Here is a 23,636-nt window from a genome sequence, read left to right as displayed (position 1 = left end):
GCCTCTGCCGCTTCTCAAGGACCACCTTCTTCAACAAGGACCTTTCGTCTATCCAGACTTACTGTGGCTACGTTTGACTGCTTGGACGTTGAGAGGGAGATTCTAGCCAGAAAAGGTCTCCCAGCCAAGGTTATTTCCACTATGGTCCAGGCCCATAAGGTGGTCACGTCAAAACATTACCACCGTATTTGGAAGAAATATTCTCATGCGGAGTTTCAACTTGGCGGTTTTCTACTCTTCCTCCAAGCAGGCATGGATATGGGCCTAAGATTAGGCTCCGTCAAAGTTCAGATTTCGGCTCTCTCCATCTTCCAGAAACAACTGGAGATCTCAATGTGGTGTTGACCTATCTCCAGTCGGACTGGTTTGAACTCTTGCACAGGGTGGACTTGAAATATCTTACTTGGAAGATTGTCATGTTGCTGGCTTTAGCCTCTGCTAGACTTGTGTCAGAATTGGGGACCATATCCTGTCAGAGCTTATATTTGATATTTCACGAGGATAAGGCGGAAACCAGGAGTCGCCCGCAGTTTTTGCCGAAAGTGGTTTTGGCTTTTCACATTAATCAACCGATTAAGTGGTTCCGATACTGTTAGATACGTCGGTTGCTCCAACATCCTTGGACGTCGTGAGGGCTTTGTGGCTTTACGTCGAGTACAGCTCGTCACTGAAGTCTGACTCGCTGTTTGTCCTTTATGACTCTACCAAAATTGGATGTCCTGCTTCTAAGCAGTCCATTGCTCGTTGACTCAGATTGACCATTCAACAAGCCTTTTCTTCGTCAGCGTTGCCACTGCCGAGTTCAATCCAGGCCCACTCCACAAGGTCTGTGTGTTCTTCCTGGGCGGCTTGGCCTTAGTTGTGCCATGCAGCTACTTGGTCTGGTTCGAACACGTTTGTAAAGTTCTATAGGTTCGACACATTGGCCAGAGATCACCTTTAGTTTAGTCAGGCGGTTTTGCAGGGGTCTCTGCACTCTCCCACCCGTTCTGAGAGCTTTGGGACTTCCCCATGGTACTAATGTCATCCCAGTATCCACTAGGACGTTAGAGAAAATAGGAATTTAATACCTACCGGTAATTCCTTTTCTCATAGTCCGTAGTGGATACTGGGCGCCCGCCTTAGTGCTTTGTGTTCCTGCTTACCTGGTTGTAAGTGTTTTTGCTTGGGTCTGCTGTTGCTGTCCCTGTTTCATGTTTGGTTTGCGTTGCTATCCTTTGTTATTGTTAGTGTTGCTGTCCTCTGTTCTGGTTAGCGCTGCTATCCTTTATTACTGTTGTGTGTGTTGGTTCGTTACCTCACCACTTTAGTAGTAAGTAGTTCCTTCTCTCATGGTATGTCCATCTCCTCGGGCACAGTTTTCCTAGACTGAGTCTGGTGGAGGGGCATAGAGGGGAGGAGCCAGCACACAATGATTTCTTAAAGTGCCAGACTCCAATGGACCCGATCTATACCCCATGGTACTAATGTCATCCCAGTATCCACTGCAGACTATGAGAAAAGGAATTACCGGTAGGTCTTAAATACCTGTTTTTAGGGATTGTTTGCTATGAGATGTGAGGTATGGAATAAATGATGTCCCAAAATAGGCGTCCTCTACTTCTGTCAATTTATGTCCATTGCTTATACCAGGCCCACCAGATAAAAAGTTCCAGCACAGGCAGCTTGTCATCATCTGTCAAATGTTGCTGATAGGCGTTAGCTGTTTGGGGTGTTGCTACAAAGGGGAAAATCCTTTTATGCCAGCAGTTATTCACATATTATGCTGTATTCTTTGGTTGTTACAGGAAGATGCTCAGGAGGAGTTTGGCTGGAAGTTAGTACATGGTGATATATTCAGGCCACCTAAGAAAGGGATGTTGCTGTCTGTTTTTCTGGGGCAAGGAACACAAATTTTCATTATGACGTTCATTACATTATGTAAGTATTTCTAGGTGTGTTTCTTTTCCATTCGTAATTGAGCATCCTCTAATTCCACTTGTGCCAGTCCACTATAAATTCTGAATCTTTGATATAGTGAGTACCTTGAGTAACTCATTGTTCCAGTTACCCCCAGAATAATCATATCGCTGAATTCTACGGGATACCGGCAGTCAGAATACGGACACCGGCATCCCCACTGTTTGACATCCCGAAAGGGGCGCAGGAGGCAGGTAACACTAATCAGAACCCTCCCTCCTGCCTAAACCTAACGCTCCCGGTATACTTACCGGTATACTTACGTTCCAGATTTCGGCTGTGGGTATCCTGGCGTTGGCATTCTGACTGCCGGGATAACGAACACTGGGATCCCAACTATATCCCGCTGCTGAACCCAAGCACATGGCAGTTCCAGGCTGGGAAAGTGGTACAAGCATGTGTTTTATATTGCACTCTTCCTCTGTTCTCATCTCTCATACATCAGATATGAGCGCTGTTTCCGGAGCATAGGTGCAAGAAATGTAATGTGGTTAACTTGTAATAGCCATACACTGTTCACTTCTATGAAGCAGGTTATCTATTATTTCTGACTTTATTTAAATATTTTTTTAAAGTAGGACATAATTTTAATGTATTTCATTTAAATTTTTAGTCCTGGCTTGTCTTGGGTTTCTGTCCCCTGCCAACAGGGGAGCATTGATGACCTGTGCCGTTGTGTTGTGGGTCCTCCTGGGAACCCCTGCTGGTTATGTGTCTGCTCGGATGTATAAGAGTAAGTTACCATAGAAACATATTTAGAAGCATATCTTTTGCTGGAATAAAATAACCATCTAGTCTGCTATTATTGTGTGTCTTGTGGTTTTTGTTTTCTTCTGTCAAACTTTTAACATTATAAACATGTTTGACCCAAGCCTTGTGTTTTTTCTTTCTTCTTTACGGTGTGTGTACCCAACAATTCTTGGGATCAGTCACCCTTCCTGTTTAAAATGTTTTTCCTTATTACTTTTGTCCTCCTGCCTGGAACTCTATTACAATTTTTTTTTTTATATATTGATTGTTTCGATTAGGTCACCTCTGTCCCTTCATTTTATTATTATTATCCTTTATTTATATGGCGCCACAAGGGTTCCGCAGCACCCATTTTGGAGGTGGGGCTTCCCACACTGCATATAGTACTCAGAGCATGGTATTACTAGGGACCTATAAATACGTAATATAATTTTCCTGCTGCAAATGCCACATTATACCACCAAGTACAGTTTGATTAATGGTAAACGGTCTGCTTTAAAAACTCAGTGACTCTGTATTATCTACAGTGGCGTCTAAACACCCTTATTAATACAGGTTTTGTGATGTAAAGCCTCAAATCCAAATAAATAATGTCAGACATATTTCTTACTTTAATACAGTTTCCCAAACTCCACCATTACAGTTCAGGTTTTAATTCTATCCATGCTTCAGTCCAGATGGTTAAACCAAATTGACTGAGATTCTAATGAAGTCACCTGAACCTGGACTATAATAGCAGAGTTTGGAAAACTCCTGCTTTAATATGACCTTGCAAATAATGAAATACAAGTGACATACAGACATTTTTTAGGAAAAGTAAGTGAATTCATTAAAAAAAAAACTACAATAGTTGCATGATTGTGCACACCCTTTGTTAGTTGGGCTGTAATGTGTTCTGAAGTATCCAATATTATTAAAAGTCATGTTTTAAAGATAATAATTATAAAGCCCCCAGCAATGAAAGTGCTTGTAATTTAACTTTAACCCTAAATAAAGATCCGCTGTTCCTGTAGGGTTTCTTTGCAGCTTTCTTCCTTGGATCCTATAGCTATGGCTTGCAAATAGCTTTTGAAAATGGCAGGATCTCATTACTACAATCAGGAGAGGGGTCTACAAGATTTCAAAGCCATAACCTGTACCATGGATTACTGTGAAGGCCATAATCAGTAAGTGGACAAAATGTGTTACAACACTATGCGAAGATCAGAACGTCCCTCCAGCATTGATAATTACAGAACTCATCGTGGAAGCTACCAAGAAGCCGAATAGAACATTATTGGAGAGGCAGTAATTACTGTCAGGATCTGATCACTCACTGCACATGAGAAGTCTCCTGTACTCTGCACGTGTCTGAGATATAGTGGGCAATAAGGAAGTCATTTCTTCCAAAAAACAAACAATCATCCAAGCCTTTTTTAATTTTGACAAAAAATGCATATATTATGTGACACGTGGTGCGGGCAGCATGGGGTTCCTTTTTTCCCCCCACTGGGTTACATATTCTAATAGATGGCTACAACTATCAGGAGATTTTGGCACAAAGCCTGCTGTTCTCCGTAAGGAAGCTGCAGAAAAGGAAATTACCGTAATCTTCCAGAAAACAATGCACCCATCCAAGTCACCCAAGGAATGGCTTCATAAATGAAGGCCAAAGTCTGAAAATAACCAAGTCAGATCCTGGACCTCAATCCCATGGAAAACCAGTGGACTGACTGAAGCAGGGCTGTGCACTGGTATCTCCAATTTGATGGGCCTTGAGATTTTTTTGCAGGGAAGATTGGGATAGAATTGCAGAGTCCAACTGTGCAAAGTTGATAGAGAATTATTCCGAAAGTCTTGCTGCTATAATAAAAACATGAGCTGCCTCCATAAAGTAGGGGGTGTGCACATGTTTGCTGGGGGAGGGGATTTCCGCTTTTTCCTAAAATTGCTTCTTTGTATGTCCCATTTCTTGGTTGCAAGTCATATTAAAGATAGATGAGCATCTGACATGATTTATCCTGATTTCCAGCTTTGAATCACAAAACTTGCAATTACAATAAGGGTCTGTAGACTGTTTATATCTGCAGTATTTAGAAAATAGAAACATGTTCCTAACATGCATTTAAGTGAAAGCACACTTTAAAGTAACACGTTTAATTACTATACAACTTCATTATTTTCCTCAGCGTTTGGTGGAGAGAGATGGAAATCCAATGTGTTACTGACAGCACTTCTGTGCCCCGGGTAAGTTATGTGCATGTCCTAAAGCATTTTATAGTTTAAGTTGGAACAGACAGTTACCAAATGTATGACCCTGTTTATCCTGACAGTTGCTGTGCTGGGAACCTTGTAACAGCTGATTTAAATATAGTATAAAAAGCACTGTTTTATTTATTGCTGTTCTAACATCATCTGTGGAAAGATGAAAAGATACCTAGGGAAGGTGATTAAATTTTTTGGAGAGGGCCACCCAAAGTAATGGGCACCTATCTGAGCAGTTCAGTTGTTGTTCCAATCGGGCATTCATTATTTCTGACATGTCCAAAAGCACCTGATTTTAATACTGACCGCAGTACGGCTATTTGCGAGCAAACAGAGCCACAATTGAATTGCTTGGGCGCTATCTAGTGGCAACCAGTAAAAATTTAATTGTCCCCCTAGATTGAATAATACAAATAATTTGCCATTTAGCGCAAACAAATGAATAAAAGGTGTTATTTTGTGCATGTTGTTTTGATGCTGTTGCAGTTTGTTAAGCAACCACTAGAGGTCATATTGTCTGAAAATATTTCACATTTGTGTCTTTGGTACAAGTCCTATAACTTTTGTAAAGGAAAAATGCTTACCCAATAACAATTACAGAAATGCTAATTTCAATTCTCTGTTTTTAGGATTATTTTTACTGATTTCTTCATCATGAATGTCATCTTGTGGGCAAAAGGTTCTTCAGCTGCAATTCCCTTTGGTACACTGGTGGCTGTCCTAGCAATGTGGTTTGGCATTTCTGTCCCATTAACCTTTCTCGGAGCATACTTTGGATTTAAAGAGAGAGTAAGTTTTTCATTTAATTATAAGTGGTTACCAATGATTGCGTTGTAAGAATTGTAAGATAGTTAATGAGGTTGAAAAAAGACAAGTTGTCCATCGAGTTCAACCTTTATTTCTCTAACGTCCTAGTGGATGCTGGGGACTCCGTCAGGACCATGGGGAATAGCGGGCTCCGCAGGAGACAGGGCACATCTAAAAAAGCTTTTAGGTCACATGGTGCGTACTGGCTCCTCCCCCTATGACCCTCCTCCAAGCCTCAGTTAGGTTTTTGTGCCCGTCCGAGAGGGTGCAATCTAGGTGGCTCTCCTAAAGAGCTGTTTAGAAAAGTTTTTTTTTAGGTTTCAATTTCAGTGATTCCTGCTGGCAACAGGATCACTGCATCGAGGGACTTAGGGGAGAGATTTCCAACTCACCTGCGTGCAGGATGGATTGGAGTCTTAGGCTACTGGACACTTAGCTCCAGAGGGAGTCGGAACACAGGTCAGCCTGGGGTTCGTCCCGGAGCCGCGCCGCCGATCCCCCTTACAGACGCTGAAGAGACGGCAGAACGGAGGTCCGGAAAACAGGCGGCAGAAGACTCCACAGTCTTCATGAAGGTAGCGCACAGCACTGCAGCTGTGCGCCATTGTTGTCACACGGCTCACTGACTCAGTCACGGAGGGTGCAGGGCGCTGCTGGGGGCGCCCTGGGCAGCAATATAATTACCTTTAGTGGCAAAATAAATACATCACATATAGCCATTAAAGCTATATGTATGTATTTTAACCCAGGCCAGTTTCTTAAAAACCGGGAGAAAAAGCCCGCCGAAAAAGGGGCGGAGCTTATTCTCCTCAGCACTCAGCGCCATTTTCCTGCTCAGCTCCGCTGGTGAGGAAGGCTCCCAGGACTCTCCCCTGCACTGCACTACAGAAACAGGGTAACAAAGAGAAGGGGGGCATAAATTGGCGATATTTATATATTAAGAGCGCATATATAGTAAACAACACCTTCTAGGGTTGTTTATATACATTTATAGCGCTTTTGGTGTGTGCTGGCAAACTCTCCCTCTGTCTCCCCAAAGGGCTAGGGGGTCCTGTCTTCGATTAGAGCATTCCCTGTGTGGCTACTGTGTGTCGGTACGTGTGTGTCGACATGTATGAGGACGATGTTGGTGTGGAGGCAGAGCAATTGCCGATGATGGTAATGTCACCCCCTAGGGAGTCGACACCGGAATGGATGGCTTTAGTTATGGAATTACGTGATAATGTCAGCACATTACAAAAGTCAGTTGACGAAATAAGACGCCCGGCAAACCAGTTAGTACCGGTTCAGGCGTCTCAGACACCGTCAGGGGCTGTAAAACGTCCTTTACCTCAGTCAGTCGACACGGGTACCGACACAGATGAATCTAGTGTCGACGGTGAAGAAACAAACGTATTTTCCAATAGGGCCACACGTTATATGATCACGGCAATGAAGGAGGCTTTGCAGATCTCTGATACTGCTGGTACCTCAAAAAGGGGTATTATGTGGGGGGTGAAAAAACTACCTGTATTTTTCCCAGAATCAGAGGAATTGAATGATGTGTGTGATGAAGCGTGGGTTACCCCCGATAGAAAATTGCTAATTTCAAAGAAGTTATTGGCATTATACCCTTTCCCACCAGAGGTTAGGGCGCGCTGGGAAACACCCCCTAGGGTGGATAAGGCGCTCACACGTTTATCAAAGCAAGTGGCGTTGCCGTCTCCTGATACGGCCGCCCTCAAGGATCCAGCAGATAGGAGGCTGGAAACTACACTGAAGAGTATATACACACATACTGGTGTTATACTGCGACCGGCAATAGCCTCAGCCTGGATGTGCAGTGCTGGGGTAGTGTGGTTGGATTCTCTGACTGAAAATATTGATACCCTGGATAGGGACAGTATTTTATTGACTCTAGAGCAATTAAAGGATGCTTTTCTTTATATGCGAGATGCTCAGAGGGATGTTTGTACTCTAGCATCAAGAGTAAGCGCGATGTCCATATCTGCCAGAAGAAGTTTATGGACGCGACAGTGGTCAGGTGATGCGGATTCCAAGAGGCATATGGTAGTATTGCCATATAAAGGAGAGGAATTGTTTGGGGTCGGTCTTTCGGACCTGGTGGCCACGGCAACTGCCGGCAAATCCACCTTTTTACCTCAGACCCCTTCCCAACAGAAAAAGACACCGTCTTTTCAGCCGCAGTCCTTTCGCTCCTATAAAAAGCGACCAAAAGGACAGTCTTATCTGCCGCGAGGCAGAGGAAAGGGTAAGAAAGGGCAGCAAGCAGCCCCTGCCCAGGAACAGAAGCCCGCCCCGGCTTCTACAAAGCCATCAGCATGACGCTGGGGCTTTACAAGCGGACTCAGGAACGGTGGGGGGTCGACTCAAGATTTTCAGCAATCAATGGGCTCACTCACAAGTGGACCCGTGGGTCCTGCAGATAATATCTCAGGGTTACATGCTGGAGTTCGAAAGGTCTCCCCCTCGCCGGTTCCTAAAGTCTGCTTTACCAACGTCTCCCTCAGAAAGGACGTCGGTTTTGGAAGCCATTCACAAGCTGTATTCTCAGCAGGTGATAGTCAAGGTACCCCTCCTACAACAGGGAAAGGGGTATTATTCCACACTATTTGTGGTACCGAAACCGGACGGTTCGGTAAGGCCTATTCTAAATCTGAAATCCTTGAACCTGTACATACAGAAATTCAAGTTCAAGATGGAGTCACTCAGGGCAGTGATAGCGAATCTGGAAGAAGGAGACTTCATGGTGTCCTTGGACATAAAAGATGCTTATCTACATGTCCCGATTTACCCCTCACACCAAGGGTATCTCAGGTTCGTGATACAAGACTGTCATTATCAGTTTCAAACGCTGCCGTTTGGTTTGTCCACGGCCCCTCGGGTCTTTACCAAGGTAATGACCGAAATGATGGTTCTTCTACGAAGAAAAGGCGTATTAATTATCCCTTACTTGGACGATCTCCTGATAAGGGCAAAGTCCAGAGAACAGCTGGAAGTCGGTGTGGCGCTAACACAAGTAGTGCTTCAGCAACACGGGTGGATTCTAAATCTTCCAAAATCTCAATTGACCCCGACAACACATCTGCTGTTCCTGGGCATGATTCTGGACACGGTTCAGAAAAAGGTATTTCTCCCGGAAGAGAAAGCAAGGGAGTTATCCGAACTTGTCAGGAACCTCCTAAAACCAGGAACTGTGTCAGTACATCAATGCACAAGAGTCCTGGAAAAGATGGTGGCTTCGTACGAAGCGATTCCATTCGGCAGATTCCATGCACGGACATTTCAGTGGGATCTGCTGGACAAATGGTCCGGATCGCATCTTCACATGCATCAGCGGATAACACTGTCACCGAGAACAAGGTTGTCTCTCCTGTGGTGGTTGCAGACTGCCCATCTGTTAGTGGGCCGCAGATTCGGCATACAGGACTGGGTCCTGGTGACTACGGATGCCAGCCTACGAGGTTGGGGAGCAGTCACAAAGGGAAGAAACTTCCAGGGCGTGTGGTCAAACCTGGAGACGTCTCTTCACATAAATATACTGGAGCTAAGAGCGATCTACAATGCTCTAAGTCTGGCAAAACCGCTGCTTCAGGGTCAGCCGGTGTTGATCCAGTCCGACAACATCACGGCAGTCGCCCACGTAAACCGACAAGGCGGCACGAGAAGCAGGAGTGCAATGGCAGAAGCTGCAAGGATTCTGCGCTGGGCGGAGAATCATGTCGTAGCACTGTCAGCAGTGTTCATCCCGGGAGTGGACAACTGGGAAGCAGATTTCCTCAGCAGACACGACCTTCACCCGGGAGAGTGGGGACTTCATCCAGAAGTTTTCCACATGATTGTGAACCGTTGGGAAAAACCAAAGGTGGACATGATGGCGTCTCGCCTCAACAAAAAATTGGACAGGTATTGCGCCAGGTCAAGAGACCCTCAGGCAATAGCTGTGGACGCTCTGGTAACACCGTGGGTGTACCAGTCAGTGTATGTGTTTCCTCCTCTGCCTCTCATACCAAAGGTACTGAGAATTATACGGAAAAGAGGAGTAAGAACAATACTGGTAGCTCCGGACTGGCCAAGAAGAACTTGGTATCCGGAACTTCAAGAGATGCTCACGGAGGATCCGTGGCCTCTACCTCTAAGAAGGGATCTGCTTCAGCAGGGACCTTGTATGTTCCAAGACTTACCGCGACTGCGTTTGACGGCATGGCGGTTGAACGCCGGATTCTAAAAGAGAAGGGCATTCCTGAGGAAGTTATTCCTACTTTAATTAAAGCCAGGAAAGAAGTGACCGCACAACATTATCACCGCATTTGGAGAAAATATGTTGCGTGGTGTGAGGCCAAGAAGGCTCCAACGGAAGAATTTCAATTGGGTCGATTCTTACATTTCCTGCAAGCAGGATTGTCTATGGGCCTCAAATTGGGGTCCATTAAAGTTCAAATTTCGGCCTTATCAATTTTCTTCCAGAAGGAATTGGCGTCAGTGCCTGAAGTACAAACTTTTGTCAAAGGTGTACTACATATACAACCCCCAATAGTGCCTCCAGTGGCACCGTGGGATTTGAACGTGGTTCTAAATTTTCTCAAATCTCATTGGTTTGAGCCTTTAAAATCGGTAGATTTAAAATACCTTACATGGAAGGTAACCATGCTGTTGGCCCTGGCTTCAGCCAGGAGAGTTTCAGAGTTGGCAGCTTTGTCATACAAGAGCCCATATCTGATATTCCATTCGGACAGGGCAGAATTGAGGACACGTCCTCAATTTCTCCCTAAGGTGGTTTCGGCATTTCACTTGAACCAGCCTATTGTGGTGCCTGCGGCTACTAGCGACTTGGAGGACTCCAAGTTACTGGACGTTGTCAGAGCATTAAAAATATATATTTCAAGGACAGCTGGAGTCAGAAAATCTGACTCGTTGTTTACATTGTATGCACCCAACAAGATGGGTGCTCCTGCGTCTAAACAGACGATTGCACGTTGGATCTGTAGCACAATCCAACTTGCACATTCTGTGGCAGGCGTGCCACAGCCTAAATCTGTAAAGGCCCACTCCACAAGGAAGGTGGGCTCATCTTGGGCGGCTGCCCGAGGGGTCTCGGCGTTACAACTCTGCCGAGCAGCTACGTGGTCAGGGGAGAACACGTTTGTAAAATTTTACAAATTTGATACTCTGGCTAAGGAGGACCTGGAGTTCTCTCATTCGGTGCTGCAGAGTCATCCGCACTCTCCCGCCCGTTTGGGAGCTTTGGTATAATCCCCATGGTCCTGACGGAGTCCCCAGCATCCACTAGGACGTTAGAGAAAATAAGAATTTACTTACCGATAATTCTATTTCTCATAGTCCGTAGTGGATGCTGGGCGCCCATCCCAAGTGCGGATTGTCTGCAATGCTTGTACATAGTTATTGTTACAAAAATCGGGTTATTACTATTGTTGCGAGCCATCTTTTCAGAGGCTACTTCGTTTTGTTATCATACTGTTAACTGGGTTCAGATCACAAGTTGTACGGTGTGATTGGTGTGGCTGGTATGAGTCTTACCCGGGATTCAAGATCCTTCCTTATTGTGTACGCTCGTCCGGGCACAGTACCTAACTGAGGCTTGGAGGAGGGTCATAGGGGGAGGAGCCAGTACGCACCATGTGACCTAAAAGCTTTTTTAGATGTGCCCTGTCTCCTGCGGAGCCCGCTATTCCCCATGGTCCTGACGGAGTCCCCAGCATACTATTCTCTATATAACCAAAGATTTACCCATAATGACTCGAGTGAAGACCGTGTTTAGTCTAGTTGCCAACCAGAATGCATACTTTTTCTAAAATACATACATTTTAGATGCTATGGGTATATTCAATTAAAGTCGGATCCATTCCGACATGTATTTGTCGGAATGGATCTGACAACCCCTATTCAAATCTCCCCTTAATTTGACTTTTTCAAGTCGAATTAAGATGAGGGACGCAGAGGAGGAGAGGGGGGGCGAGCCGCGGGGAACAGCTGCCGGCAGCCAGAGGAGATCAGCGCTACAGATGGATGTCACACAGCTGCCCGACCTCATGGCAGCCTCCACCCGGCTCCAGCAAGCTTGCTGGAGCCGGGTGGACGCTGCCGTGAGCGGCGCGGGTGTGTGTCATCCTGCTGCAGCGCTGTGCCATAGCGCTGATCTCCTCTGGCTGCCCGCAGCAGTCTCCCTGCGGCTCTCCTCCTCTGGGTCCGCATCTCAGTCCGACATCTTTTGATGTCGGACTGAGATGGTCGAAAAGGGGGCCAAAACCTCCACGTGCTTTTTGACAAGTCAAATTTTTCAACTTGTCGAAAATATTAAATAGGTTGGAACCCCTTCCGACCTAAAAAAAAGTCGAAAACTGCTGTCTTTTCGACAGACAGCAGTTTTCGACTTCAATTGAATATACCCCTATATCTTTGGATATGTTTTTCAGCTAGAAATGTATCGAACCCATTCCTAAACAAATTGACTGAGTCTGCCATTCTTACTTCTCTGGCAAAGAATTCCAAATCTTACTGCCCTTACTGTGAACAGCCCCCTCCTTTGTTGTGTATGGAATTTCCTCTCCTCTAACCTTAGAGGGTGTCCTCAAGTCCTGTGTGGAGGTCTCTCAATAAACAAATTGCCTGATAGCTCCATGTATGGTCCCTTTTATATATTTATAAAAATAATGTCTCCTCTTAGATGACTCTTTTCAAATTTGTCGGATAATAAAGCATACGCACAACAAATCACTATGAAGGCAAATTAGCGTCAGCCTCTGGCACATGTAGCCACCAATTCTAAATATAGTTTCCTAATTTGACCTGTCCATTTTTACTGCAGGAGAAAATGTAACATACTGTAGGTATTTGCATGCCCTGACGTCTACCACTGTTTATAAATGTATTGCTTTACATTTCTGTGCATTTAGCCACATATTTTTATCCTGCAGCAGTGTTTAGCTTGTTAACCTCCAATACAATTAAGCTACTGCATATATGCTATGGTATCCAAGGCAAAGCTGTGTTGTATAACCTGGTCAACTCTGGCCAATGATCTAAATGTGTAAGTCAAAATCACTGAAGAAAAAGCAGGGTAAAAGTTGCAAGTTTACAAGTTTTTGTAAAAGTTGCAGAAGGCATGTAAAAGCAAAGAAATTGAGAATATGAAGGTGTGAAAGGCGGGAAACTGTTTATAAATCTACGCTGAAGATTAATCCTATAGTTTGTATTAAATATTAGGTTAAACTCAGACGTTTCCCTGGTATTGCAAAATTAAGAGCGATTATGCTGTAAAATGTTTTACTTTTATTCCTTAAAGAGTGACCTATAAGGTCTAGTTTGATAGTTTGAGACTTTTTTTTTTTTACGTAAATGAGTTTTGTGTACCAAATTTGAACACAAAGTGGCACTGTTTTTTTGTTTGACTGTGTGTATTCATTTGTATTCTTTTAACCTTAACAGATTTATAAAACATTTCTGTTATGTTGATAGCAGACATACGACTCTGTATACATTTTTATATCAATCTGCAAATTATTAGTAAGGATGTTTGTGCAATATATCCAAAATTTTGCAAATGATAAAATGTCATGCAAAAAGTAAATAAATTACAGCTACTACTATTTAGAAAATGTTATAATGAAAACCGTAAATTTTGGTTTTAAAGCAACAATAATGTAACTTGATCAGTTATACTGAACTCCCTACCCATGCCTGGGTCCAGGGGCCAGCCCATACCACCATTTTCTCTGACGTCCTAGTGGATGCTGGGTACTCCGTAAAGGACCATGGGGAATAGACGGGCTCCGCAGGAGACTGGGCACTCTAAAAGAAAGATTAGGTACTATCTGGTGTGCACTGGCTCCTCCCTCTATGCCCCTCCTCCAGACCTCAGTTAGAATCTGTGCCCGGCTCGAGCTGGTTGCACACTAGGGGCTCTCCTGAGCTTCTAGTAAAGAAAGTATTTATTAGGTTTTTTATTTTCAGTGAGATCTGCTGGCAACAGACTCACTGCTACGAGGGACTTAGGGGAGAGAAGCGAACCTACCTGCTTGCAGCTAGCTTGGGCTTCTAGGGCTACTGGACACCATTAGCTCCAGAGGGATCAAACACAGGCCCAGCCTCGGTCGTCCGGTCCCGGAGCCGCGCCGCCGTCCCCCTTGCAGAGCCAGAAGCAAGAAGAACGTCCTGGAAATCGGCGGCTGAAGACTCCGGTCTTCATTAAGGTAGCGCACAGCACTGCAGCTGTACGCCATTGCTCCCTATGCACACCACATACTCCGGTCACTGATGGGTACAGGGCGCCGGGGGGGGGCGCCCTGGGCTGCAATTAGAGTACCTTACATGGCGAACAGCACATAATATAGTCTAATAAACTATATATGTGCAAAAATACCCCGCCATAATATAAATATAAAGAGCGGGATAAGCCCGCCGAGAAGGGGGCGGGGCTATCTCCCTCAGGACACTGGCGCCATTTCCTCTTCACAGCTCCGCTGGAAGACAGCTCCCCAGGCTCTCCCCTGCAGTTTCCAGGCTCAAAGGGTAAAAAAGAGAGGGGGGGCACTAAATTTAGGCGCAAAACTGTATTGTATAGCTGCTATAGGGAAAATCACTTTCTGTAATAGTGTAAATCCCTGTTTATATAGCGCTGTGGTGTGTGCTGGCATACTCTCTCTCTGTCTCCCCAAAGGACTTTGTGGGGTCCTGTCCTCAGTCAGAGCATTCCCTGTGTGTGTGCGGTGTCGGTACGGCTGTGTCGACATGTTTGATGATGAGGCTTATGTGGAGGCGGAGCAGGTGCCGATAAATGTGATGTCACCCCCTGCGGGGTCGACACCAGAGTGGATGGATATGTGGAAGGTTTTACACGACAGTGTCAACTCCTTACATAAAAGGTTCGATGACATAACAGCTGTGGGACAGCCGGCTTCTCAGCCAGTGCCTGCCCAGGCGTCTCAAAGGCCATCAGGGGCTCAAAAACGCCCGCTACCTCAGATGGCAGACACAGATGTCGACACAGAGTCTGACTCCAGTGTCGACGAGGACGATACTAATGTACATTCCACTAGGGCCATCCGTTGCATGATTACGGCAATGAAAAATGTGTTACACATTTCTGACATTAACCCAGGTACCACTAAAAAGGGTATTATGTTTGGGGAGAAAAAGCAGCCAGTGTTTTTTCCCCCATCAGATGAGTTGAATGAAGTGTGTGAAGAAGCGTGGGGTGCCCCCGATAAGAAACTGGTAATTTCTAAAAAGTTACTGATGGCGTACCCTTTCCCGCCAGAGGATAGGTCACGTTGGGAGATATCTCCTAGGGTGGATAAGGCGCTCACACGCTTGTCAAAAAAGGTGGCACTGCCGTCTCAGGATACAGCCGCCTTGAAGGAGCCTGCTGATAGAAAGCAGGAGGCTATCCTGAAGTCTGTATATACACACTCGGGTACTATACTGAGACCTGCAATTGCTTCAGCATGGATGTGTAGTGCTGCTGCAGCGTGGTCTGATACCCTGTCAGATAATATTGATACCCTCGACAGGGATACTATTTTGCTAACCATAGAGCGTATTAAAGACGACGTCTTATATATGAGGGATGCACAGAGGGATATTTGCCGGCTAGCATCTAGAATTAATGCAATGTCCATTTCTGCCAGGAGGGTATTATGGACCTGGCAGTGGACAGGTGATGCTGATTCTAAAAGGCACATGGAGGTTTTGCCTTATAAGGGTGAGGAATTGTTTGGGGATGGTCTCTCGGACCTAGTATCCACAGCAACAGCTGGGAAATCGACATTTTTACCTCCGGCTCCCTCACAACCTAAGAAAGCACCGTACTATCAGGTACAGTCCTTTCGGCCTCAGAAAGGCAAGCGGATCAAAGGTGCTTCCTTTCTGCCCAGAGGCAGGGGGAGAGGGAAAAAGCTGCACCAGACAGCCAGTTCCCAGGAACAAATATCCTCCCCTGCTTCTACTAAGTCCACCGCATGACGCTGGGGCTCCACAGGTGGAGCCAGGTGCGGTGGGGGCGCGTCTCCGGAACTTCAGCGACCAGTGGGTTCGCTCACAGGTGGATCTCTGGGTTCTACAAGTGGTATCTCAGGGATACAAGCTGGAATTCGAGGCGTCTCCCCCTCGCCGTTACCTCAAATCAGCCTTGCAGCTACTCCCCGGGACAGGGAGGTAGTACTGGCGGCAATTCACAAGCTGTACCTCCAGCAGGTGATAATAAAAGTTCCCCTCCTTCAACAGGGACGGGGTTACTATTCCACAATGTTTGTGGTACCGAAACCAGACGGTTCGGTGAGACCCATTCTAAATTTGAAATCCTTGAGCACTTATATAAGGAAGTTAAAGTTCAAAATGGAATCGCTCAGGGCGGTTATTGCAAGCCTGGAAGAGGGGGATTACATGGTATCACTGGACATCATGGATGCTTACCTACATGTCCCCGTTTACCCACCTCACCAGGAGTACCTCAAGGTTGTGGTACAGAACTGCCATTACCAATTCCAGACGTTGCCGTTTGGTCTGTCCACAGCACCGAGGGTGTGTTCCAAGGTAATGGCCAAAATGATGATACTCCTTCGAAAGAAGGGAGTTATAATTATCCCGTACTTGGACGATCTCCTTATAAAGGCGAGGTCCAAGGAGCAGTCGTTGATCGGAGTAGCACTATCTCAGGAAGTGCTACAACAGCACGGCTGGATTCTGAATATCCCAAAGTCGCAGCTGGTTCCTACGACGCGTCTGCTGATATTGGGCATGTTTCTGGACACAGAACAGAAGAAGGTGTTTCTCCCGGAGGAGAAGGCCAAGGAGTTGTCATCTCTGGTCAGAGACCTCCTGAAACCAAAACAGGTGTCGGTGCATCATTGCACGCGAGTCCTGGAAAAGATGGTAACTTCTTACGAAGCAATTCCCTTCGGCAGGTTCCATGCAAGGAACTTTCAGTGGGACCTGTTAGACAAGTGAGGATCGCATCTTCAGATGCATCGGCTGATCACCCTGTCCCCGAGGGCCAGGGTGTCTCTGCTGTGGTGGCTGCAGAGTGCTCATCTTCTCGAGGGCCGCAGATTCGGCATTCAGGACTGGGTTCTGGTGACCACGGATGCAAGCCTCCGAGGTTGGTAAGCAGTCACTCAGGGAAGAAATTTCCAAGGACAATGGTCGAGTCAGGAGACTTCCCTACACATAAATATTCTGGACCTAAGGGCCATTTACAATGCCCTAAGGCAAGCAGAATCCCTGCTTCTAAACCAGCCGGTGCTGATTCAGTCAGACAACATCACGGCTGTCGCCCATGTAAACCGACAAGGCGGCACAAGAAGCAGGATGGCGTTGGCAGAAGCCACAAGGATTCTCCGATGGGCGGAGTATCACGTGCTAACACTGTCAGCAGTGTTCATTCCGGGTGTGGAAAACTAGGAAGCAGACTTCCTCAGCAGGCACGACCTCCACCCGGGAGAGTGGGGACTTCATCCAGAAGTCTTCACGCAGATTGTGAACCGTTGGGAACGGCCATAGGTGGACATGATGGCGTCCCGCCTCAACAAAAAGCTAAAAAAGTATTGCGCCAGGTCAAGAGACCCTCAGGCGATAGCTGTGGACGCACTAGTGACACCGTGGGTGTACCAGTCGGTTTATGTGTTCCCTCCTCTTCCTCTCATACCCAAGGTACTGAGGATAGTAAGTAAGAGAGGAGTAAGAACTATACTCGTAGTTCCGGATTGGCCAAGAAGAACTTGGTACCCAGAACTACAAGAAATGATCTGGGAGGACCCATGGCCTCTGTCTCTCAGACAGGACCTGTTACTGCAGGGGCCCTGTCTGTTCCAAGACTTACCGCGGCTGCGTTTGAAGGCTTGGCGGTTGAACGCCGGATCCTAACGGAAAAGGGCGTTCCAGATGAAGTGATTCCTACGCTGTTAAAGGCTAGGAAAGACGCTGCCTGAAGTTCAGACATTGTTAAGGGAGTGCTGCATATTCAGCCCCCTTTTGTGCCTCCAGTGGCACCTTGGGATCTCAACGTAGTGTTGGATTTCCTAAAATCACATTGTTTTGAGCCACTTCAGAACGTGGAGTTGAAGTATCTCACGTGGAAAGTGGTCATATATATATTTGGCCTTGGCTTCGGCTAGGCGTGTGTCAGAATTGGCGGCTTTGTCATGTGAAAGCCCTTATCTGATCTTCCATAGGGACAGGGCAGAATTGAGGATTCGTCCCCAATTTCTCCCTAAGGTGGTATCGGCGTTTCATTTGAACCAACCTATTGTGGTTCCTGCGGCTACTCGGGACTTGGAGGCCTCCAAATTGCTGGACGTAGTCCGGGCCCTGAAAATCTATGTTTCCGGGACGGCTAGAGTCAGAAATACTGACTCGCTGTTATCCTGCATGCACCCAACAAGCTGGGTGCTCCTGCTTCTAAGCAGACTATTGCTCGCTGGATCTGTAGCACGATTCAACTTGCACATTCTGCGGCTGGACTGCCGCATCCTAAATCAGTAAAAGCCCATTCCACGAGGAAGGGGACTCTTCTTGGGCGGCTGCCCAAGGGGTCTCGGCATTACAACTTTGCCGAGCTGCTACCTGGTCGGGGTCAAACACGTTTGCAAAATTCTACAAGTTTGATACCCTGGCCGAGGAGGACCTTGAGTTTGCTCATGCGGTGCTGCAGAGTCATCCGCACTCTCCCGCCCGTTTGGGAGCTTTGGTATAATCCCCATGGTCCTTACGGAGTACCCAGCATCCACTAGGACGTCAGAGAAAATAAGAATTTACTCACCGGTAATTCTATTTCTCGTAGTCCGTAGTGGATGCTGGGAGCCCGTCCCAAGTGCGGACTCTCTGCAATACGTGTATATAGTTATTGCTTAACTAAAGGGTTTTGTTATGAGCCATCTGTTAATGAGGCTCATTTGTTGTTCATACTGTTAACTGGGTATAGTTATCACAAGTTGTACGGTGTGATTGGTGTGGCTGGTATGAGTCTTACCCTGGATTCCAAATCCTTTCCTTGTAGTGTCAGCTCTTCCGGGCACAGTTTCCCTAACTGAGGTCTGGAGGAGGGGCATAGAGGGAGGAGCCAGTGCACACCAGATAGTACCTAATCTTTCTTTTAGAGTGCCCAGTCTCCTGCGGAGCCCGTCTATTCCCCATGGTCCTTACGGAGTACCCAGCATCCACTACGGACTACGAGAAATAGAATTACCGGTGAGTAAATTCTTATTTTTCCTTGGGTCTTTCTGTTTCTATGATGCAGTATCTGCAAATAAAGTCCATTCGTGGATTGAAAGTGCCAGGGACAATCCATGTTATCTTTGTTGTTCCTTGCGATTGCTCTTCCCACTAACCCCAGATATTTGGCTGAGGCCATGAAAAGAACCAGAGGAAACCCTGGATTACTGCTGTGTAGGGCACCCTGGCGGTCTATGGTTGTGAAGAAAATAGATGGTAGCGCAACCTTAAGTTTACCTTTCCCTCTTTAATTGTTACTCAAAATTATAGTTTTTTTTTTTTTAACTTTTATTTATAGTTGGAGACGTCTCACTATATTATTCTTGTCTTGTCACAGGCCATTGAACATCCAGTCCGTACAAACCAGATTCCTCGTCAGATCCCAACTCAGTCATTTTTCACAAAACCATTTCCTGGCATCATTATGGGTGGGATTCTACCATTTGGATGCATTTTTATTCAGCTATTTTTCATTCTCAACAGCATTTGGTAAGTGTTTGGTTGTGGGTTTTTTTTTTTTGTAAGTCTTCTGAAAGTTACAATGGACGTCAACCTTAAAATTATTGTTTTATCATTATCTCCAGAGAAGACCTTTTTCTGTCTTCCTGTCAAGTTCACCATTGTCAATCCCTCTGTCCTCTTTTGGCATTCAAATATCCTCGTCTAAAGGTTAACCACTATGATGCATGGTACAGTACATTGCGTGGTGCAAGTCACTTGTATTCACCACTGTCTTCTGCCTTTTTACCCAGATTATGTACTTTTTCCCTGCATTTTGCGCCTTATTTCAGTTCTAGTGTACTACGTGTTTAAGATTAGATTTTTTTTATTGCAAAGGAATTGGTATAAAGTCGCAGATTTAAGATCTATATTTTAAGAAAAAGCTGCATGGCATGACTAAATTGGCTGTTTGGCATGATTTGATGATAGATCTATGTGGACACATCTTTATTTCTATATGTAATTATTATTAATTTATTGTAAAAAATTTTTTATATCCGTGCTTCAAGTAAGCCAAAAATGGCTAGCTATTACATATCAATGGTATTTGTAAGAGTGCAAAGGTCCCCATACATCAGCGGATATGGGTCATTGGGTCGACACTCATTAGGTCGACCACTGAAGGTTGACATTGCCCTTAGGTCGACATGTACTAGGTCGACAGGTCAAAAGGTCGACATGATTTTTTTTACTCTTTTTAGTGTCGTGTTCTCCGTAAAGTGACGGGAAACCCAAATTAGTGCACTGTGTCCCCTCACATGGCTTTGCTCGGCACAGATTACCGTTCCAATCGTAGTCCACGTGGATTAAGTATGAAAAAATCCAAAAAATGAAGAAGAAAAAATATTGAAAAACTCATGTCGACATTTTGACTTGTCGACCTAATGAGTGTCTGCATATGTTGTGTCGACCTAACGACCATATTCCACATCAGCAATGACAAAAAAAAACCAATCGGCTGATTCTGAAATCTTTTCCCAGATTTTAAGATTCCCCAATCCACCAATCTTCACCCATACTTTACAGAGACTTTTCAGTGATTTGCAGATAATTTTCAGCAAACACAGATCCTCCAATCTTGTAAGGCTTATCAGTTTAGTAGAAACGGTCTGCAAATCTGCTGATTTTTGCCATACACTAGGAATCTACAGTCCCAATTGATCTGTGAAATCCAACATGTTTAACAATCCCAATCGATTTTTGTTTTGAATCTGCGATCTGTGAGCCCCGTACATTACAGATTTATTTGCAGTCATCTACAAAATGCCGAATTGCTCCATTCGATTGCTTATGTAGAGAGGCTTTTACTCTTCATAAGGGTAAAACAATTCTAAGTGGTAATATGTAAAGTGCTTCCCAAGATTCGGTGGGTAAAATTCAAGGAGCTGCAAGCTGCTGCCAGAATGGCTTCTGGCAGATTGGTGGGCTATGTACCAGAGTGGATTGCTACTTGCAGCCTATGGGAGGACATTAGCCTGTTGTAAGTTGTACTTAGGAGTAGCACGAGTAGCTGGCGGCAGCTTGCGACTACTTCAATATTGCCGTGTGTGATAGGCACTTCTGATAACTGTTCCGCAGGTTGCTGTGCAGACAAAGAATTGGTTTTGCTGCAGTGGGTAACGCTAATATTTCTCTGAGTTTAGAAAAACAAGCTAATGGTTACTTGCTGTGGGTTTTTTTCATGTTTACTATTGGAACAGTTTTAATTAAGCCAATAATGGTAATGTGGCAGTATATAGATATTTACCTTTCATGGCTTATTCTGTGCAAGTGTGAGAGGATGATACACTGTCAAACAATAGAAGTCAATTTAGACTTTACTTTGGAAGGCGTGTAAGAATGTATGCTATTGTCAGAAAGGGTATGATGATTACAGGATTTGATTGCAGTTACCATTTTCTGCCATCAGACAGTTTGCCCTTTATAATATGCTCTTAGTATGTACTATGAGAGTTCATGTCTGTCTGCTACATGTCCTGTCGGCTATATGAACACCCTGAAGTATTTTCCTAGTCATAAGCTCCTTACACATTCTTTTGTGTTTCACTTCATGTATTTTGTTTTGTAGGTCTCATCAAATGTACTATATGTTCGGTTTCCTGTTTCTGGTATTCATAATTCTCCTGATAACTTGTTCAGAAGCTACCATCTTGCTTTGTTACTTCCATCTATGTGCAGAGGTACTTATACACTTAGCTCATCTTATATGGTGCATTGTCTGAGGGAAATTCTGCTCCAAGCAGAACAATGGCTTTGGATAAAGGGCACCTTATGTTTTCAATATGACTCCAAAGTGTTTTTGTTTCTCTCTTTTTTTTTTGTATTTTTTTCTAGATGCACATATAACATGACCATTTGCCTTTCTCATATGCTTATTGCTGGCCTGTTTGCACACTATGCAGGGAGCTATTTTTTGCCTGTACAGCCTATCAATTAATAGGAGCTAATAAACTACCTAATGATTTGTATAATGCTTAGTATTCAGTGCGCGGAATGCCTTCCTGTACTGTGAGGGTGACTTTATTTACCTGCCGATCAGAGTATAGGCGTTTGTGCTCTCATGCAATTTGCCCATGATAAGCAAAATTATGTCATATACATGCTTATCTTACAAGCTATTTTCCCACTGTGGAGTCAGTGTTCTATTACATCCAGATACTTCATATTTATGTGTTACAAGCTTCAAGAAACCATAATATAACCTTTAGAGAGTCTGAAAATGTAGTTGATAAAGACACAAAGTATGGCTACTGCAGGCAGGGAAGAAACAAGATGAAGAGTAGGCTGCTGTATGTGATAGTTTACCGGAAATGGTAGGATATTATTCCGGGTGTATCATCTCACTTTTCTAATATTGGGTTTCTGGGTTTGTGACTATAGTCAAGTGTAGTTTCGTGTAGTTGCATAATTGGGTTATACAATGTGACCAATCTGGAGTATGTAGCTGTGGGTTGAAGTATATTTAGGACTTCTTCCGTACACTGGGGGTAATTCAGACCTGATCGCTCGCTAGCGTTTTTTGCAGCGCTGTGATCCGGTTAGAACTGTGCATGCGTATGCACCGCAATGCACAGGCGCGTTGCACAGGCACAAAGCGGTTCGTTCCTCTGAGATGGGTTTGTTCGAAGAATCCATTCGCAGGGGCGATCGCAAGGTGATTGACAGGAAGAAGGCGTTTGTGGGTGTCAACTGACCGTTTTCTGTGAGTGGTTGGAAAAACGCAGGCGTGTCCAAGCGTTTGCAGGGCGGGTGTCTGACGTCAATTTTGGTCTTGGACAGGCTGAAGTGATCACAGCGCCTGAGTAAGTCCTGGGCTACTCAGAGACTGCACAAATTCTATTTGTACTGCTCGGCTGCACATGCGATCTCACACTTGCACAGCAAAAAAACACTACCCGGTGGGCGGCGACTATGTGAACACAGGACTGCAAAAAAACTGCTAGCGAGTGATCAGGTCTGAATTACCCCCACTGTTAGAGTAGGATTCTGTGCAGGAAACTCATTCACCCTTGGTTTACTTGCAGTAAATCATAGGCATCCTGACAAACGTGGGGTATTCTCTCTCGGTTGGTAGGCCCATGCCACCAACAGAGTGTGAATGTAACCTGTGGCGATCACAGCAATCCCGCTAGGGAACTCTCTACCGGTAAAACATACCAGTCCCTACTGGAACTATGGGTTACCAGTGTAATAAATAAAAACTTTTCTGAATCATTAGTTGTAATATTAAATTCACTACACTGGTATATTTGGTAATTATAATGTGCATGTTTTCTATGTATAATTTTCATATTACATAAAAAATAAATTTCTATTTTATTTAATTTGCTAAATAATGGTCTCTTCAATTTCTGTATTTTTCCACTTCCTGGCAGGATTACCATTGGTGGTGGAGGTCCTTCCTAACGAGCGGATTCACTGCGGTTTATCTTTTTATCTATGCAGTTCATTATTTCTTCTCAAAGCTTCAAATAACAGGAACTGCTAGCACCATTTTGTACTTTGGGTACACGATGATAATGGTTTTAATTTTTTTCCTGTTTACAGGTAAGTAGTAATTATAGAACCAATTCCCAGAACTGCTGCTCTTGTTTTATGTGTCGTTATATCTTATTCCTGGTCAAAAATAAGCTGATCAGCGAAGGACA

At 44.9% G+C, this 23,636-nt stretch overlaps 1 protein-coding gene across 1 annotated transcript in view; it reads left to right on the top strand.

Moving 5' to 3' along the window:
• Positions 1–23,636, top strand: part of LOC134949074 (transmembrane 9 superfamily member 2-like) — a 200,838-nt gene that overhangs the window by 126,940 nt on the left and 50,262 nt on the right. Inside the window, exons 10-16 of the mRNA XM_063937428.1 lie at positions 1,788–1,920; positions 2,573–2,692; positions 4,878–4,935; positions 5,583–5,742; positions 19,325–19,476; positions 21,557–21,668; positions 23,364–23,535. Of these exons, the coding sequence (XP_063793498.1) occupies positions 1,788–1,920; positions 2,573–2,692; positions 4,878–4,935; positions 5,583–5,742; positions 19,325–19,476; positions 21,557–21,668; positions 23,364–23,535 (907 nt within the window). The remainder of the gene's footprint in view (positions 1–1,787; positions 1,921–2,572; positions 2,693–4,877; positions 4,936–5,582; positions 5,743–19,324; positions 19,477–21,556; positions 21,669–23,363; positions 23,536–23,636) is intronic.

The sequence above is a fragment of the Pseudophryne corroboree genome, chromosome 8 (genome assembly GCF_028390025.1).
Source record: "Pseudophryne corroboree isolate aPseCor3 chromosome 8, aPseCor3.hap2, whole genome shotgun sequence".
Taxonomy (NCBI): domain Eukaryota; kingdom Metazoa; phylum Chordata; class Amphibia; order Anura; family Myobatrachidae; genus Pseudophryne; species Pseudophryne corroboree.
Note: the sequence above shows the minus strand (reverse complement) of the source record. Positions and strands in the feature narration are given on the sequence as shown.